General features: G+C 39.8%; 1 protein-coding gene across 1 annotated transcript in view; it reads left to right on the top strand.

Moving 5' to 3' along the window:
- GABBR2 (gamma-aminobutyric acid type B receptor subunit 2) overlaps window positions 1–18,788 on the top strand; it is a 1,273,589-nt gene that overhangs the window by 576,359 nt on the left and 678,442 nt on the right. Inside the window, exon 3 of the mRNA XM_030209562.1 lies at window positions 17,337–17,507. Within this exon, the coding sequence (XP_030065422.1) occupies window positions 17,337–17,507 (171 nt within the window). The remainder of the gene's footprint in view (window positions 1–17,336; window positions 17,508–18,788) is intronic.

Genomic DNA, 18,788 nt, shown 5'->3' with positions numbered 1-18,788 from the left:
ACATTAATTTTTTTTTTTTTAGTGTCACACTCTATTGCAAACATTAGCACAGCTTAGTTTTTCTGCTATTTCTTTATCTACCTGACTCCTTCATAAGCGTTTTGCTTCAGGTGTATTTTAAACAGTTTTTAGGATTAGTTCTTGCCTCTGAGCAAGCTTTTTTTTTTTTCGAATTCTTTCTTGACCCACCTTTATTACTTTTTTACATCTAACTTTCTAGTGCTTGTGTTCATCTCTTTGTTCTTCATTTTTCATTTTCTGAAGGACTCTTTTGGCTTTCACAGTCTCTTCCACCTCACCATTAAACCAAGCTGGCCGTTGTTTGGCCTTCTTTCAATCTTCTTTTATGCATACAATATATTTTATCTGGGCTTCCAAAATGGCCTTTTTATATAATAGAAAAAAGGTAGAGATGAACAAACGGCCTTCCAATAGAACCCAGTGTGAAGCTTCTAGGTATTAATGAATGTATTTATTTGTTATATAATAACCATGCCTCATGCAAGTTTTTTCCTAGCAAATTTCCTCACTTTGTTGCAGGATCCCTTTTTCAAATTAAGTGCTATGGCAGTGGTTTTGTCTTAGCATCTTTGTTCCAGCGATGACAAATATGATGGCATTGTGATCATTGTTGCCTAGGGCCCAACCTTCATTACTCCTTGTATCATAAGGATTACACTATTGGATCCTGAACCAACTGCTCTACGAAGCATTTATGGTATCTAGAAACTTTATTTCCCTGATGTAAAGGGATGACATTAAAAAAAAAAAAGATTTCTCCTGGTCTGGGAGGCTTACCTGGCCCTGGAACAGAGCTGGGTAGTCCTGGTGAGGTCTGTGGTGTTTTGGGTCCATTTTGGGTCTGGCCTAGATTTGCCCCTTTGTTGTTGGGACTCATCTGGGGTCTGTGCTGGTTCGGTGAGTGACTAGTCAGTCCCGATTATCTTTGGGCCGTTTTGACCCAATTCCTTCTTCCATTAGTGGCCAGGGAGTTCGGGGCTGAGAGCGGAAGAAATGTGACAGGCAAGACCAAACGTGCTGCCGCGAATGAGAACAGTGAGGTAGGCCAGCAGGAAAATGGCCAGCTTGTGTCTCGCCTACCAGAGCTCCTGCACATGCGCAATGGTTCACGCATGTTGGAGCTCTAGTAGAGCTCAGAAGAAGCCAGGGTCTAAATTTTTTAACGTACCCTGAAGGTTTCCACAGGTGAACACTGGTAGCTGCCGATAGCACAGAGGGTATGTCTATTGTCCAATGGTGGGAGTATCCAGGAAGACCACAGGGGAACAAGAGGTCTCTTGACCTGAGGTTGATTTTTTATTTGGGTCATTTTTGGTGATTTATTTTTCGGGCTGCAGGGAACCATTCCTAAAAAATCTTTTTATGGTCAGGGAGTCTGAAGGTCCCTGAGTGGTGGGCCCAGGTGTTAAAAATTCTTTCAAATTAGTGGTTTAGTGGTTACTTTTGACATTTGTGGTATGGAGGGTCTAGCTCCACTTGGGACACAGATTTTTTTAAAATTGAAATTTCAAAAATAGTACAAACAAGGTACCAGAAATATAATAGTCCACATTATGGAAGGATAATAGTGCAGATGTTAACAAAAAATCCAATGGACTGCATTAGGAGCTTATGGCCCATTCATGTTTAAATAAAAGAGATCTGCATGAAACAAAATATTGATTTTTATTTTGACTTATAAAAAACCACTTGTCCCTGAAACATGCTCAAAACAGAATAATCCATTTGTGTATCTAAAATGTAAACTTCTCTAAGTACACTTATATACACCTTCCCATACACGCCAGTCATTGACAGACAACAGGCTAGTCATTCCACCTCCAGCCAAGCTAGATGGGAGTCTACATGTACCTCTGCATTTTATTTCCTTGCGCCAGCACTTTGGAACTTGCTCTCACAGAGTTTACATCTGGAAATGTCTTACAATTTATTTAGAGGATGTTTGAAGACCTATTTCTTCCAGCTGGCTTTTGACCACTAATTACTGAATTGCTCTGTAGTGAGAAGGTCAGTCCCTTAAGTGATTATGAAATTTGCCATTTATATTTTACTTTCTTTTAGACTATCCCTGCTATGTGGTTGGCGGTTGTCTGTTGTGTGGATGGCAGTTTTATGTTCTCTGGCATGTTTGTGCTTTCCTATTAAGCTTTGGAGTTCTTTTTTCTTTTTGTTGTAAGTTTTTATTGGAATTTTATTGTAATGTGTAAACCGTTTTGATTCATCTTGATTAGAAATGGTATAACAAACCCAATAAACAATAAATGATAAACAATGATAGCTTAAATTTGAGATTTAAGTCGATATATACTGAATCCTTTAAAGCTAGTGGGATCTCTAATATATTCGCTGTAATTGGACTGGAATCGCTGTCATGCCTGTTTAAAGGAGTGGTTTCACATTTTTCATCAGTTCAGGTTTGAACGTATTGTTAGCCAGTATATAACTACAATTATATAAATATTTATATGTCAAGAAGCTGTGATCAACAGAGCACTAGCCCACCAGGGTTTTTGTGTAAGGGATGTGGGGAGGGGGCACTAGCCTACCATTTTTTTTCAAGGGAATATTGATATTGTCAGGGACCATGAAGCCCCTTTTAAAGATGGCAGCCTTGTCACAGAAAGCCGCCATCCCATGTTGCTGCAAATAGGCATGGACAAAGTTCCCACCTGCTGCAACATAAGGTTAATTTATATATGATTTATTAAACAGCAGTATTCAAGCAGTATAGTAAATCCCATGAGAATTGTGTGGTGAAACAAGGGAGCAGCACTTTACTATAACTTAGTAAATGGGCAACTTGTGGGTCACGGCATTTAAAATATTCTGCAAATCTAGAACTGCTATCTGGATTGAGCATCGAGTAGCCATGCTCTTGATAGTGGTGATAAGTTTGCTATCCAGATAGAAATCCAAATAGTGTCACTTTTAAATCTACTTTTTTCTGTCTTATAGTTATCTGGATATTGAGTTAAATATTGGCACTCTCTGACTAGAGGGTCTTTTACTAAAGCTTAGCTCGAGTTATCCGCAGCAGGACCCATTTTATTCCTATGGGCCCTGCTGCAGATAACTCAATACATAAAAGTTCATCAGTAACAATTTGTTTTCATTCAGTTCAGTAGGTATTGTATTGGTATTACAATGCTTTATGATATTTGTTTTTCTTCATGTATTGCTATAATCAGTGGTGTGCTGGAGCAGGCTCTCCCAGGCTCGCAAGAGCCGGTTGTTAAGTTTTTAAGAATTTTGGGAGCCGGTTGTTAAAGTAGGACCCTCCATGGCTACTTTAACAACTGGCTCCCAAAATGTGGGCTTGGGCCCCCTGCTGAATTCTCTTTTACTTTACTGGTGGGGATGCTGAGCCCTGCCAGCCAAGTAAATAGACTGCTGCTGCTCCCTGCTCTTTGTTTCCAGCTCTCAGCAGCAGGCTGGGACTTCTCGAGCATGTGAAAGAAGTTCCAGCATGCTGCTCAGAGCAAGACATTGGGAGTGGTGGCAGTCCATTTATTGGCTGCCAGCAAAGGTATGCCTAGCGTGCCCGCACGAAGGGAGGGAGGACAGGCAAGTTTTGCTCTTCACACCCCCCCCCCCCCCCCCCCCCGGCCACCCCTGGCCCTTCCAACTGCAGAGCTGGCTACGTCCGGAGAAAGAGCCTGTTGTTAAAAATTTACCAGCACACCCCTGGCTATAATTAGACATGAGGCAAAATATCAGTGGGAAGGGAGTGCTGATTACACAACTGCTATTTCCATAAAGGCAATATTATTGGGTATTGGCGGAACGAACGTAGAATGCTCCTTATATCACGTGATTTACCTTGAAAGAACTCCTGTGGCATCACCAGCAAAATGTAATAGATTTACAGATCTTTCTGTGTAATGCAAACATGCAAAAACATTTTTTAAAGATATTCATCCCATCCCTTCCATTCATGCAAATGTGGATCATGAATAAATTTCTTAAAATGCTATTGCTCATGCAACTGCTGCTGTATACAGTTCATTTTTGTTAAAAAGTATCTATATTAAAACCAAATTGGACAATTAATATGAAGAACAGTGATGTTTCTAAAAGCAATTTTACTTGGGATTTCACCCAAGACTAAAAGACATGAATAATGTATCTTTCTTTTTATCAGGTAATTTAAGATAAACAGGTAGAGCAGGGCAGTACTAATATCCTGAAAAATGTGAAACGTGTGAACTGCTCCTTCTGCTGCTCACAAATATTCAGAAACAGAGTTCAAGTACCACTTAATATATGACAAGGCTTCAGTTGTAGACATTAAATTGCTACGTTGACTTTTATCCTTCCAAATACAGAACATAGTGCAAATAAAGTGTGTGCTCTGAGCCTTCTTGTTCCCACCTGATCTCACAAATTCAGAACTAGAGCCAGCACATGTGGAGAGTATTTTTAAAACAGGTCACCTAGGTTTTTAGCCTATTTTATAAAGACACATAGAGGGGCTTTTTTAAAAGATCGTCCAAGTCAGAATTGGGACATCCTGCTCCTAATGTCCAAAAAGCCTGTCTATCTCACAGCTATTTTTGAACAGGAACAACGTTGGGATTTCCTGTTCGAAAATATAAGGACATTCCTATGCTGAAAATGTCCAAAATGAACAGCTGTTTTCCAAAATGAAATGTCCAAAATATGAATGCCAAAAAAGCAGGCAGAAAAACATCTGTCTGGCATTATTTGTACAAAAATGAGCACATAGACATCCCTGTAGAGCAGAGGGGCAGCCTAGTGGTCAGTGCAGTGGACTTTAAACAATGGGACATAGGTTCAAATCCCACCTTAATTCCATTATCTGTTATCAGTCCCCCAGGAACAGATAAAAACCACTGTTCCTAAAGGTGCACCATCACGTTTGCATGTGTCTTATAAATTCAGGCACAGTAAGTATTTCTGTGTTCCAGGACTCACATATTTGTACAGAAATAAAAAAAGTTAAAGTGGTAGCTACACCTAGATTCCGTTGTTCAAAGTGCACTACACTGACTGCTAGGCTACTCCTTACACTTGCTTGCTGCTCTATTAGGAATGGCCATAATACCTGAAGCTGTCATAGAGCCTGGTATCCACGGTCACTTTCACTTCTTAGGGGGAGGGAGGATGTCAGTAACCACTAGGAAATTAAGGAGGGGTTATGCCTTCATCCCTTCAGTGGTCAGCTGCTCAATCAGGGGAACGTTTTATACCCTGGACATGGTTGAAACAAATCTAGATAAAAATGTCCTTTTTTTTAACTTGGACGTTTCTTCCCATTCCATTATCACTGAAAGATATCCTAATTTTGAGCACACCCTTGCTCCCTGCATATAACATGTCCAAATTCTGCCTTCCAAAAATTGTGATTTGGATGTTTTCAGCAGATGGACTTTGTTTTTGGCCATTTTGAGATGTACGTCTGCTTTGCTAATGAGCACCATAGGCATCTATGTGCCTTTATAAAACACTAGGGGTAAGCTGTCCGAAACTGCAGCTACATTGAAGCCCACAGACATTTGTGCCTGCTCACAAGCAGGTATAAATGTTAACGCAGAAAGTACTTGCATAAGCATGCATTTTATAATTTATAATGGTAATATTCAACATGCAGCAGTCAGTTTTTATTTATTTATTTATTTATTGATTGTATTTGTATCCCACATTATCCCACCTATTTACAGGCTCAATGTGGCTTACAGAGTATGGTAATGACATAATCATTTCATTTCATTTCATGATAACAGGTATGGTTCTTAGTGTTTGAGGATTAGGTAAGGGAGGGTCAACAGAATCGCTTCATGATAACGGGAACAATTATTAGACTTTGAAGGTTAGGTGAGGGAAGATAGAGGAAGGTGTTAGGTAGGATAGAGAAGAGCTGTATTAATTGTGTGGATTGTTGAGGTAGTTTGTAGGTTATGTGTTTTCTTTATAGGCTTTTTGGAAGAGATGTGTCTTCAGAGATTTGCGGAAGTTTGTTATATCGTCAGTAGCTTTCAGGTCTGTAGGTAGAGCGTTCCATAGCTGCGTGCTCAAGTAGGAGAAGGTAGTGGCATGTAGCTGCTTGTATTTTAGTCCTTTACAGCTGGGGAAGTGCAGATTGAGAAATTTGCGGGATGATCTTATAGCGTTTCATGGAGGCAAGTCCACAAGGTTTAGCATGTAGATTGGGGCATCTGCGTGAATGATTTTGTGTACAATCGTGCAAATCTTGAACGCAATGCGTTCTTTGAGTGGGAGCCAATGAAGTTTCTCTCTTAGGGGTTTTGTACTTTCATATTTAAGTTTTCCAGATATGAGTCTAGCGGCGGTATTTTGGGCTGTCTGGAGTTTTTGATAGTCTGTTCTTTGCAGCCAGCGTATAGTGCATTACAGTAGTCCAGGTGACTTATTACCATTGACTGTACCAAGGTGCGGAAGATATATCTCGGGAAGAAAGGTTTTACTCTTTTGAGTTTCCACATGGAGTGGAACATCTTCTTCGTTGTATTCTTCACATGGGTATCGAGTGTGAGGTTTCGGTCGATTGTCACTCCAAGAATTTTTAGGTTTTATGCGACGAGAATAGAACAGTATGGTGTGGTTATTTTGGAGTAGTTGTTTTTGTTGTGTTGTGAGGTTAGTACAAGACATTGTGTTTTCTCTGCATTGAGTTTCAGTTTGAATGCATCCGCCCAGGAGTGCATAGTTTGGAGGCTTTGGTTGATCTTATTGGTGATTTCGTTTAGCTCATCTTTCAATGGGATGTAGATTGTGACATCGTCTGCATATATATAGGGATTGAGGTTTTGGTTGGCTAGAAGTTTAGCTAGCGGTATCATCATTAGGTTGAAGAGAGTTGGTGATAAGGGGGATCCTTGGGGAACTCCGCATTCAGGTGTCCATGGGGGTGACATGTCCTCATTGGTTGTAACTTGGTATGATCTTGTGGTCAGGAATCCTTTGAACCATTTGAGAACTGTGCCTCCAACTCCGAAGTATTCTAGTATGCTGGCCACCCTGGTTTATTGATAGTCAGATATTCAACACCAGGCTATACCTTCTCTTACATAAGAACGTAAGAATTGCCCTATTGGGTCAGGCCAAACTTTCATCTAGCCTACTATTTTGCTTCCAACAGCAGCTGGTCTAGGTCACAAGTACCTACTAGGATCCTAAAAAGTAGCAACAGTCTGTTCTACTTTTCCCACTTCTACCAGGAATTTGTCGCCACCCAGCTATGCTAATTTCTTTTAGCACATCTGGCAATTAGTTCCACAGCTTAACTTGGATTGAGTGAAAAAAAAAGTGTTTTCTCTGAATTGTTTTAAATGTACTACTTAGTAACTTCATTGCATGCTCCCAAGTGATTGTTCTACCCAGGTAGTGCCAAGGCAGTTTGTTCAGATTTTCTGTGAAAATCCAGGTATGGATCTACTGATCAGTATTTATCCAGATAGAAGCCACTTGGATAATTGCCGCAGAATATTGACCCCTATATTAAGAAATCGTAGCTCTATCTATGTTGTGCCCAAACTCTACCCCAGAACATGCCTATATTCGTGTTGAGCAAAAACATATGTGCTGTTTCTTTAGGGCCCCTTTTACAGAGTGACAGTAAGCCCAATGCGGGCTTTCCACTCGCTAAAAAGGAAGTACTTCCCACTCCAGCGCACCATCATATCTGGCACTACAAATATATATTTATTTTTGTAGTGCCGTGTGTACCCAGCGGTAATTGGGCAGTGCTGTGCACAGCCCGGTTACCGCTGGGTTAGCGTTGGAGCCCTAACCATTACCTCAGTGGGTGGAGGTAAGGGCTTCCCCCCCCCCCAAAGGCCACACAGCAAGTGCTTCACTTGCCACACGGCCATTTCTTAAAAAAAAAAAAAGAAAGACCTACCTTTTACCAGCTGCCGTAAAATGGGGCCTCTTCTTGGTAAAAGGGGCCCTTAGGAGGTCTTTTACTAAAGCTTAGCTTGAGTTATCTGCAGCAGGGTCCATTTTATTCCTATGGGCCCTGCTGTAGATATCTCGAGCTAAGCTTTAGTAAAAGACCCCCTTAGTGTCTAGCTACACTGTTCTGCACAAATGAGTGTTATCTCCTCCCACCAGCAGATGGAGGTAGAGAAAAAAAAATTTCTATCAGTGACATCACTGGTATTAGCTGGTGGTGCCCCCTGGAAGGATCCAGTATTTTCTGTACCTCAGCAAATGGTAGGTCATGCTATGCGGTGTTCTTGGTACTGGCCTAGCTCCCCATGCCACTGGCCATTGGCATGCAGTATGGTTGAGCCTAAGGACTGTTCCCAGGTTATCCAGTCTCCGTACCAGACCTGGTTGAGCGCAGAACTTGACTTCACGGCTAGTCACCCTGTTTGGGTGAAATCCCCCCAGACTCTTTTGCAGCTCCCAGGCTTAAATAAACAAAAATACCCATCCATTTTAATAGGCTTGCCTGGTTAGAATTTCCCCTTTTGCAGGGAATAAAGTTTGTGCTGGGGAAAAAGGGCTCGATTGGCCTGATTAAAAAAAAAAAAAAAGATCCAGAGTGCACCTGAGAGAGTCAGTGGGAGAGTTGGCAGAGACACCAGAGCCCTGGGCCTGAACTTCTGTAGTACCAACACACAGGTTTTTCAAAGTAGTCACTGTTTTCTTAGTGCTGCAAGCACCTGGGAAAGTTCTGAATGTTATTAATTAGAACTTGAAATATAAAAGATTCTTATAAGCCTAAAAAAGAAATGATCATGCGGTGAGTTTGCACTATGCGGCCATTTCAGGGGGGAGCACTTACTGCCACCCATTGAGGTGGTGGTAAAGGCTTCCGTGCTAACTCTGGTAAAAATACAGAAATAAATTTCCATAGCGCCAGAAATGGCCCACGCTGGGGGCACAATTACGCCAGGCTGTTGATTGGCGCGCACCAACCCTTTAGTAAAAGGGTCCCTAAGTGACATTGAATATTGTGTGCTGGGTCACTCAGTAGAGTTTAACTTGGCAGGAGCTTCTCAGTAATAGAGATATGAAAGCAAAAAACTGAACTGGAAACTGTTTCACATTTGTTAAGGGTCTCTATGTGTTTTGTGTGTGTGTCCAGGGTATGGTATTCTGCTAGCATGCAGAGTCTGTGTAGAGATCTTGTTGCAGTTGTTTAATTTTTTTTTTCACTAGATGGTGTATCGGTGTTTTAGGGCATGGTGTAATATTTACAGTGCTGCTTTTTCATGCATAAGGTTGTTGCTTTTTGAGTCCTGGAAGTTAGTGCTGTTATGCAAATACACACTCAGAACCTTATCATACGATAAGTTTATGCACAGTGTTTTACAGTGGAGGAATTGTGTTGGCCTTACTGAGGTTGCATCAAATCTTTAATTTTAGTTTGTTATAACATCAGAGTGTTGGCATCTTTACACTCTGGTCCAGCATATTCTTTCCCTCCATTACCCCATGTCCAGCAGTTTCTCTCTCTCTCCCCCCCCCCCCCCCCCCACCAGTGCCGTCCAACTGCAATGTGCAGCAGCTCTCAGACATATTTAAGCAACTAAGTTCATGAAGAACCTGTTGACCTTGCAGCTCCTTAGCTCTAGGGTTACCATATTTTGTCTCTCCAAAAGGAGGACACATGCCTCGCCCCTACCACACACCCGCCCCCTGTCGCCCTCCCCTCCCCGTCACCCTCCTCCCCTTACCTTACTACTGCCCTGGTGGTCTAGTGACCTCTTCGGGGCAGGAAAGAGCCCCCTCTTTCCTGCCTGGAGCGCCGCCCTGCATGCATCCTTCCTGTTGGTGATCTCGGTTCCAATTCAAAATGGCCACCAAGAGTTGAAGTCTCGTGAGGTCACTTCAATTCTCAGCGGCCATTTTGAATCGGCGCCGAGGATCACCAACAGGAAGGATGCATGAAGGGCAGCGCTCTGGGCAGGAAAGAGGGGGCTCTTTCCTGCCCCAAAGGCGGAAGAGGTCACTAGACCACCAGGGCACTAGTAAGTAAGGGGAGGGGAGGCTAGCATTCTGCCCATTTGTCCGGGTAAATCCGGACATATGGTAACCCTACCTATGTCTTGAGGCAGCAAAATCAACAAGCTCTCTGAAGGTGAGAGCAGAAGGGGAAGATATGTACGTGAGAGAGAGGCAGACTGGCTGTGGGAAAGTGGGATGTGAGAGAGAGAGAAAGAGGGGGTTGATAGACTGCAGGCCTCTATAGAGATGTAGGTATCAGCAACTGACTCTTTTTTTTTTTAAATTTCACTTTAATTCAGTTGCCTAAGAGACCAATATATATCTGCTGAAGCTTGCACTGTTTAATTTTCTTTGCCACTTAATTCTCTGGCATTTGGATTTGGATTTTTTTTTTTTTGGATTTTGCTCACACCTTTTTCAGTAGTAGCTCAAGGTGAATTATATTCAGGTACACTGGGTATTTCTCTGTCCCTGGAGATATGAAGATGATTTTCACAAAAGGTATTATCTGCCATTGTTTTGATGACCTTTCTGTATGCTTTCAGGCAATTAAGGACTCAGGCCTGGCCCCACCCACTTTAGCCTCCCCAAACAGCAGAGCCACCGACCGCCTACCTACCATAAGACAAATTAGAGCTACTTGTTTTGGGTTTTTTTGTGGGGTAGGAGAAAAAGCATTTCAGAAAATCTCCACAGAGAACACATTCTTTGAGTTGATGAAAATCAGTTTTTGCTTTTCTCTTCTTGATGTATGTATTCTGGGAATAATACATTAGGAGTAGCTTATTTTTTTGAGAGCTATTACTTTCTTTTCTGACGTCAGACCAGAAGATCTATCATTGGGGTAATCCATTTTACGCAGAAGAACTCAGAATCAAATCTTCCGCTTGTTGCTTTCTTTATTATTGTCTCCATTTCCAGCAATTATATTTAATAAACTTTTATGATGTGTTTTGCCTTCAAAATTGGTGTCAGAACACTTGATTATTCATCAAAGACTCATCCAGTCCCAAAGCAGTTACTGTATCTTGGTCTGGGCATGGTGCACAGTTTGCTTCAGTCAGAAAGGCTCAGGATCATGATAGTGCCCCATCATAGTAAGCTCTGGTTAGATTCATCATGTTGCATCGCTTGTTTACTCTTTTCAAAAATACTAGGACTAGGGGGCACACAATGAAGCTACAAAGTAGTAAATTAAAGCAAATCCTCAGTGTGTAATTAAACTCTAGAAATCATTGCCAGAGAATGTGATAAAAGCAGTTAGTTTAGCGGGATTAAAAAAGGTTTGGATAACCTCCTAAAGGAAAACTTGGGGAAAAAATTTATTTCTAGGATAAGTAGCATTTATTTATTTATTTATTGCATTTGTACCCCACATTTTCCAACCAGAGTTGTCGGTTCAATGTGGCTTACATTTTCCATCAGTAAATCATTTATATCCGTTAGTCAGTTATCATATTACATTTTGCATCAGTTAATCATTTTGTCATATTACGTTGTTGACGTGTCCATGTATCTTTGACTGGTTTCTGTTCGTAATTCATTCTTTGTGTTATGTTGTGTTGTTGTTTGCTACTGGTGTGCCTTAAAGTTTTTGCAACATCTGCCAGATGTTTTCCTGGAGTCTCCTTGTTCGCATAAAATGTATTGTACTGTTTTGGGATCTTGCCAGGTACTTGTAACCTGGATTGGTCACTGTTGGAAACAGGATGCTGGACTTGATGGACCTTTGGTCTGTCCCAGTATAGCATGCTTATTTTCTTATGTTCTCCTATACTATGGACTTTGCTTCCCCTTGAACTTCAACGGTTATTCTCTCACAAGAATTTTAAAATAGGAGTTAAAATCTGGCATTTTAGACTAACCATTTAATTTAGTTTTAAAATGTTAGGCTGTTCTGGACTTCCTCTCCTGTGTCTCATATATTGTTGTCTAAGGCTGATTATTGTTGTGAAATCACAGTTCTCTACCTATTTTGTTTCTATTTTGTTTATTTTACTTAAATGACATTTTGACTTAAAAGTTCAAATTCTATCTGATTTCCAGTTATGATTATATATTTTAAACCGCTGTGATATTGTTATGGAAGGTGGTATTTCAAATGCCATGAAATAAATAAATACAAGCTGGGTTTACAAATATTCAGCAAATCCTAACCAAAAGTAAAAATAATAATTAGAGGGCAAATAATCCTCCTTTTTTTCCTGTCAGTGATAAGGTTTTATTTGAAATAGACCTTCCTTGATTCCCCATAATTTTCCCATCACAATAACCTATCTTTCCTTTCCTTCACTATTTGATTCATCTCTTTCAAATTTTATAACAAACTTTTAAGTTATGTTTCATACATTGCAAACTGAATTTTTATACATGCTTGCATTCTCTTTTCTGTCCTTTATTAAATTGGATTGATCCCCAGACACTGGAGCAATTCTTCTTCCATTATTATGCTCAGCTAGCTCTCCCACAAACTTAGCACGATGACAGTCCTTATCTGCCTCTTCCCTCTAGGTGGCTGGTTTTACCGAAAAACAACTTCTTGTCCTTCACCTTGGCTATCCTGAAGTACATCAGGGTCACTATTCAGCAAGCAGTGATCAGCGCAATTTAACCATGCAGGAGATTTGAATATCTACCCCATCATAGGCATCGACATTTCACAATTACTACTACTACTACTATTTAGCATATCTATAGAGCTACAAGGCGTACGCAGCGCTGCACAAACATAGAAGAAAGACAGTCCCTGCTCAAAGAGCTTACAATCTAATAGACAAAAAAAAAAAAAATAAAGTAAGCAAATCAAATCAATTAATGTGAACGGGAAGGAAGAGAGGAGGGTAGGTGGAGGCGAGTGGTTACAAGTGGTTACGAGTTAAAAGCAATGTTAAAGAGGTGGGCTTTCAGTCTAGATTTAAAGGTGGCCAAGGATGGGGCAAGACGTAGGGGCTCAGGAAGTTTATTCCAGGCGTAGGGTGCAGCGAGACAGAAGGCGCGAAGTCTGGAGTTGGCAGTAGTGGAGAAGGGAACAGATAAGAAGGATTTATCCATGGAGCGGAGTGCACGGGAAGGGGTGTAGGGAAGGACGAGTGTGGAGAGATACTGGAGGTGCCAATCACAATATAAATGATCCCTCCTAGAATACAATGAATGAGCTTCCTTGGTATTTGGGGTGCTCAGCAGCCTTTGGCACCTACAGAGTTGGTTCCTGTGGACCCTATCATTTTTTTTCTATTTGCTTTGCATATAGTGATTACCTAAACCTGGCCCTCCAACGTTCCAAACAGGCCTAATGTACTAAGTGCTGTAACATAGTAGATAATGGCAGATAAAGCCCTGTATGGTGTACTAGGCTACACATTTTTGGTTTGCTATTCTCTAAACAACTTATGAAATTTTATAAAATATTATAGAAAAAAGTTGTGCAGGAATCAGAGAGAAAAGTCTTTTAATTACTCACCCACCAGCACAGCATCAGACATCAGTTTCAAGTTATATCGAACTTACAAAATCTAACATCAGTACCTCTGGTAATTGTAAGTAATTAGACTAATTATATAAAGAAGAGAAAAAGAAGGAAGAAAAGTTTGTTCCTCATACAAAGGTCACAGAGCAGATAGAAAGAAGAGGAAGAAAGAAAGAAGGAAAGAATAAATGAAAGAAAGATTCTTAGATATAGAGAATTAGATTCTACGAAGGGGGGAGAGGACCCCTTTGGGAAAAGCCATAGGCCATTGGATGGATCTGAAACTCTCTCTTCAAGCATACCTAGTTTTTCAGAGTTCCTTTGTCTGCAGCATGGTTGTATAGGCTGTGGTGAGCATCCACCTCTCCTCTACCCTGGACCAATCATAGGTGCTGCATATGTGCTGGAGACTTGTAATTGGGACTTTCATATGTGCTGGAAACTTGCAGTTGGTGTCCTTGCCAGTCCTCTTTTCAGTAAATTACTTTTGTAACAGGATTTACCAGGTAGCTGAGTTGCCAGTTGCCTTAGCAACATTTTCACCATCAGAGCATGTGACCAGCCAGAAATTCCTTCATGTGGCTGATAGGAAAATAGAGATTGGGGATGGGAAATAGTGCAGTATTCCTGAAGTAAAACTTTATAGTTTATAGCTAAACATTATACACATGGTCCACTCAGTCTGCCCAACAAGATAAATTCATAGCATAGGGAATGATGTGAAACTACATATGCATACTTGATCTTGATTTGACCTTGCCATTTTCAGGGCACATACTGTAGAAGTCTGCTCAGCACTGGCTTTGCTTCCCAATTACTGGTGTTGCCATCTAATCACCGCTAATCTTGTGTGGTTTCACACCTTCCACACAGGATTTCTTTGTGTTTATCCCACGCTTTGTTGAATTCTGTTACCGTTTTCATCTCCACCACCTCCCGCAGGAGGGCATTCCATATTAGAAGCAGTAAGTCTGCGAGGGAATCCGTGGCACTGTTAGATCATCAAGGAGTAAAAGGGGCACTGTAGCCATCCAAGCCACAGTAACCTGGTTTTAATTTAATTACCTGGATAGAGGTGGGGCAGTGATCAGGTGCATGGTGGCAGCAAATGGATAAGTGGATGATTTATTAGCATATATTTCTGCATAACATTCAGTGGTGTTATACATTCAGGTAGTCCTGCTGAACAGATAAGGGATAGATTAGATTAGGAGATTTATTATTTTTTCTAGGCCGCCCTTATTCAGGGTGGGTTACAATGAAAACAGGTAAAAAACAAAACAGCAAAGACGACTAAAATTGAAAATGAAAAAAGACAACCTTACAGAAATCAATTTTAACATTTTTTTTATTGATTATAAAAATTAAAAAGGGGAGGTAAATGAGACTCGACACAGCTGTATTTCGGCCTATCAGGCCTGCATCAGCAGCCTATGTAAGGAACAAATCATAACATATAAAGTAAGTTGAAACATAATAACAGTGGACTGACAGCATATATGCAGAGTTGATATTAAACAAGAGATATGATTTTTATTTTAAATTGTAAATAATATGTATTATTTCTAACAATGAATTAAAAGAAAATATCGCATTGATCATATTATGCCACATCAATGATATCATAGAAAAATAGAAAGAGGAGAAACATCATGATAAAAATATAAATATAATAATTTATAAATTTCAAAATATACATAAATAATTTTTAACTGAATTAAACGAGACTCATATATAAGGACGAGCCCTTAAAAATAGTGTATGTTGAAATAATTTTATACAAATAAATATTTTAGAATAAAAATATAAATCAATTATATGTACAAACATTCTCTTAAAATGTGTTGGAAATTAATACTCTTGTAAATAAACGATAAAATAGTAAATAATACACTATCTAAAACATTAATCAACAAAAGATGAACAATTATATCAGCTAAATGATTAGAATCAACCATCCAAGATCAAATAAATAATGAAATATGTAAAAAAAATGAATATGAATTATAAACATGGGTCGTCAAAAATAATATATGTCAATGCTTTCAAACATAACAAAGGTTTTCTTTAAAAATGTATATACTCATTAAAAGAGGAAGAAATTACAAATTTTACCTTTTCACCATACAGAAAATCTTGTTTCTAAAAAAGAATGAATATAACAGCAGAACAATTACATTTATTAATAAAATTATTGTTTTAATGAATTCATTTCTCAAAACAAATAAATTTGTGGATAAAGTTATGAATTTATGGAAGTGTAATTATCAATTTTTCAAAATGAGTTTTATCACTTTTATCACTTTTTTGATGCTTGGTCCTAAAAATAAATGGACCAAGTGAAGCCGGCGAAGTGCTCATCAGAGCCGGCCTTCTTTTTTCCATTATTAGCCGAAGCCATCCATCTCATAACCACGCCCCTGTCCCGTCTTCCATAGCCTGCTGAAACGCCCCCTTTAACTTTGGCTGGCTCTGCAATGGAAAACAGTTGAAACCAGCAAAAATCGGCTTTCGATTATACTGATTTGGCCAGGTTCAGGAGTTGGCCGGCCATCTCCTGATTTGTGTCGGAAGATCGCCGACCTTCTCGTTTGAAAATAAGCTGGATAGGCACCTATGCGCATCCAACGCGCATCAAATTCACACTACCACCTGGCTACCGCATGCCCCGAGTAGTAATTCCATTTTTGGCGTGTGCCCAAAATACGCGGTAAAAAATATTTTCTATTTTGTACCACGGAGCCCTTACCTGGTGGTAATCAACAGTTGGCACCCTGCACGCTTACCGCCCGGTCAGCGTGTGAGACCTTACCGCTAAGTCAGTGGGTGGCGTTAAGGTCTCAGGCCAAAAATGGACGGATGCTGGTTTTCATTTTGCCGCACGTCCATTTTCTGGCACATTAAAAAATCTCCTTTTTTCCAGGCGCGCTCAGGAAATGGACCACCATGAGTCCAAAACACATGCCTACACCAGCACAGTTCACTTTTGCCGTGCCTTAATAAAAAGGCCCCCCAATATATTCCTCCCTCTACCCAAATCAATTGTACCAAATGATTGCAGGCTCTGGACTTGATTGGGAGCATTTAAATGTGTAGGTTTCTAAAATGGTAAACGTATATATGTGTTGCCACTTACAGTACACAGCTAGATTCTGAAATACCACATGTAAGGGCCAACACAACCATCTAAGGGGCCCTTTTACTTAGCTACGGTAGGTTGTATGTGCGAGCCCTCCTGGCTGTAATTTCAGATTTGGCGTGCACCCATAACGTGTGGATGGATTATTTATTTATTTCCTCCTACGCGTGATGGTTCCGGTGGAAATCGGCACTTGGCATGCACTGACTGTTCACTGAGCGTGTAGCGAATGAGCCTTTACTGCTAGATCAATAGGTGACGTTAAGGGCGATTTTGGGCACGCACTAGTTTCATTTTTACTGCCGGCCCTTTTCCTGTCCCATTTTAAAAAAAAACCTTTTTGTAGACGCTGTAAAAACTGGCCTGGCGCATGCCCAGTACACACGCCTACACTACTGCGGCTTAGTAAAAGGACCCCTAAGTTGTCTAATTTTGCGTCCTTTGATTTTTTTAGATGTTGACAATTGTAAAATGGTTGCTCCTGCCACACATAGCCAGTACATACACATTCATTCTAGCATGTATTTTAGAAAATGCTCTGCATCAGTACATTCTTTTCTAAAATACGACCGCCATGAATGTATCAGTTCTCATTTCTATGTTCTTTCTAACATGGAACAAGCAAGCTGCACATGTTTTGGTTTGTCAGAGGAACAAATAATCAGAAAATTCCATTATATGATGTTTGATATACTTTATTATTTCTTTTCAGTAGTTTAAGCATCACTGGATTAAATAAATTAATATTTTCAATGGTTTTCTTTTATGCAGCTTTCATTTGCAGCAACAACACCTGTTCTAGCAGATAAGAAAAAATACCCTTACTTCTTCCGGACAGTTCCATCAGACAATGCAGTGAATCCAGCAATTGTGAAATTTCTTAAGCACTTCAGTTGGAAGAGAGTGGGAACTCTGACCCAAGATGTACAAAGATTTTCTGAGGTATGTGCAACTTAACTGGCTATGCAAAAGTAGATTATAACATTTGCTTCCTTGGTGTTTGTCATTGTTTCACATAGCATACATTCAAGAAAGTTTCCATTGACAGAATATGACAGATTTTCCTTGTTATAAGGCATATAATGTATTTTGTGTCAAAGAATCTTATGCAGTTTATCAGAATACAATACTGTTACATGTTGAATTTCTAATCTCATGAAGCAGCCCTCCAATTGTCATAGTTTTGTGGTTTGTTAAAATGTTCCTTATGCAAAGAGCCACGTCTGCAGCATATGCCTTAGATTTGATTTAATTAATACATATCTAGATAGCTCAACAAAGTCTCACCTGCACCTTTAAATGTTCCATGTTTTTATAAAGCTCTTCAAGAGATTTTTCTGCATTTTTAAAATCTATTATTCATATATACATTTCCAAATATGTTTTTCAAGAAGTCTTTGGATGTACAAAACAAACTTTAAGGTATACTAAAAAAATGAAAAAAGAAAGTGTAACTCAGTTGCAACAAGGCAATATAATACAACCTTTACATTCACGTGTGCTAAGACATTTTTTTGAGGGGGGCATACAGAAGAAATGGGTACTATTTAATTTAAAAAAAAGGAATAAAGTGCTGGCCTATTTAAGGAAATAACGAACTTTTGGGCACAGATCTTTTGAGTAGTTCAGTCCTGTTTTTTAAACTTTGGATGTTGTACTCAGTTCGTGGTCTTTTTACTCTTTCTGCTTTGCGAGTCATGATCCATTTTCTTGTAATTAGCTGCATATGTCTAGTAGCGCTATAGAAATGATTAGTAGTAGTAATTGGACTCCTGCAATGTTTTATACAGTGGTTTGCGTCAATTAGATCTTCGGCATTTGCAGATAGTCCAAAATCTAGCCATTAAACTTTTGACTGGTTCTCAAAAATGTAATCATGTGACCCCTCTACTTCGCGAGGAGCATTGGCTCCTGATTAGATCCCATATAACATTTAAACTTTGTTTTGTGATCTATAATGTGTTGAATACTGGTGGCCCCAAATATCTCTTGGATCTTCTGGTTAACTATATTCCTGCTAGGACTTTTAGATCATCTTTTTAAAATCTTTTGGTTATTCCTTCAGTGCGAGAGATAGCTCAACAACCACTTAGAAATAGATTGTTCGCTTTTATGGAATGTAGGTTATTGAATACCCTGCCTATATTTATTAGGCAAGTGGAGTCCTTATCCCTATTTAAAAGGCAGTTGAAGGCTTTTCTATTTTCAGCAGCCTTTGGCCTT

Source organism: Microcaecilia unicolor, chromosome 1, assembly GCF_901765095.1.
Source record: "Microcaecilia unicolor chromosome 1, aMicUni1.1, whole genome shotgun sequence".
In the NCBI taxonomy this organism is placed as follows: Eukaryota; Metazoa; Chordata; class Amphibia; order Gymnophiona; family Siphonopidae; genus Microcaecilia; species Microcaecilia unicolor.
This window is presented reverse-complemented; position numbering and strand designations above follow the sequence as displayed.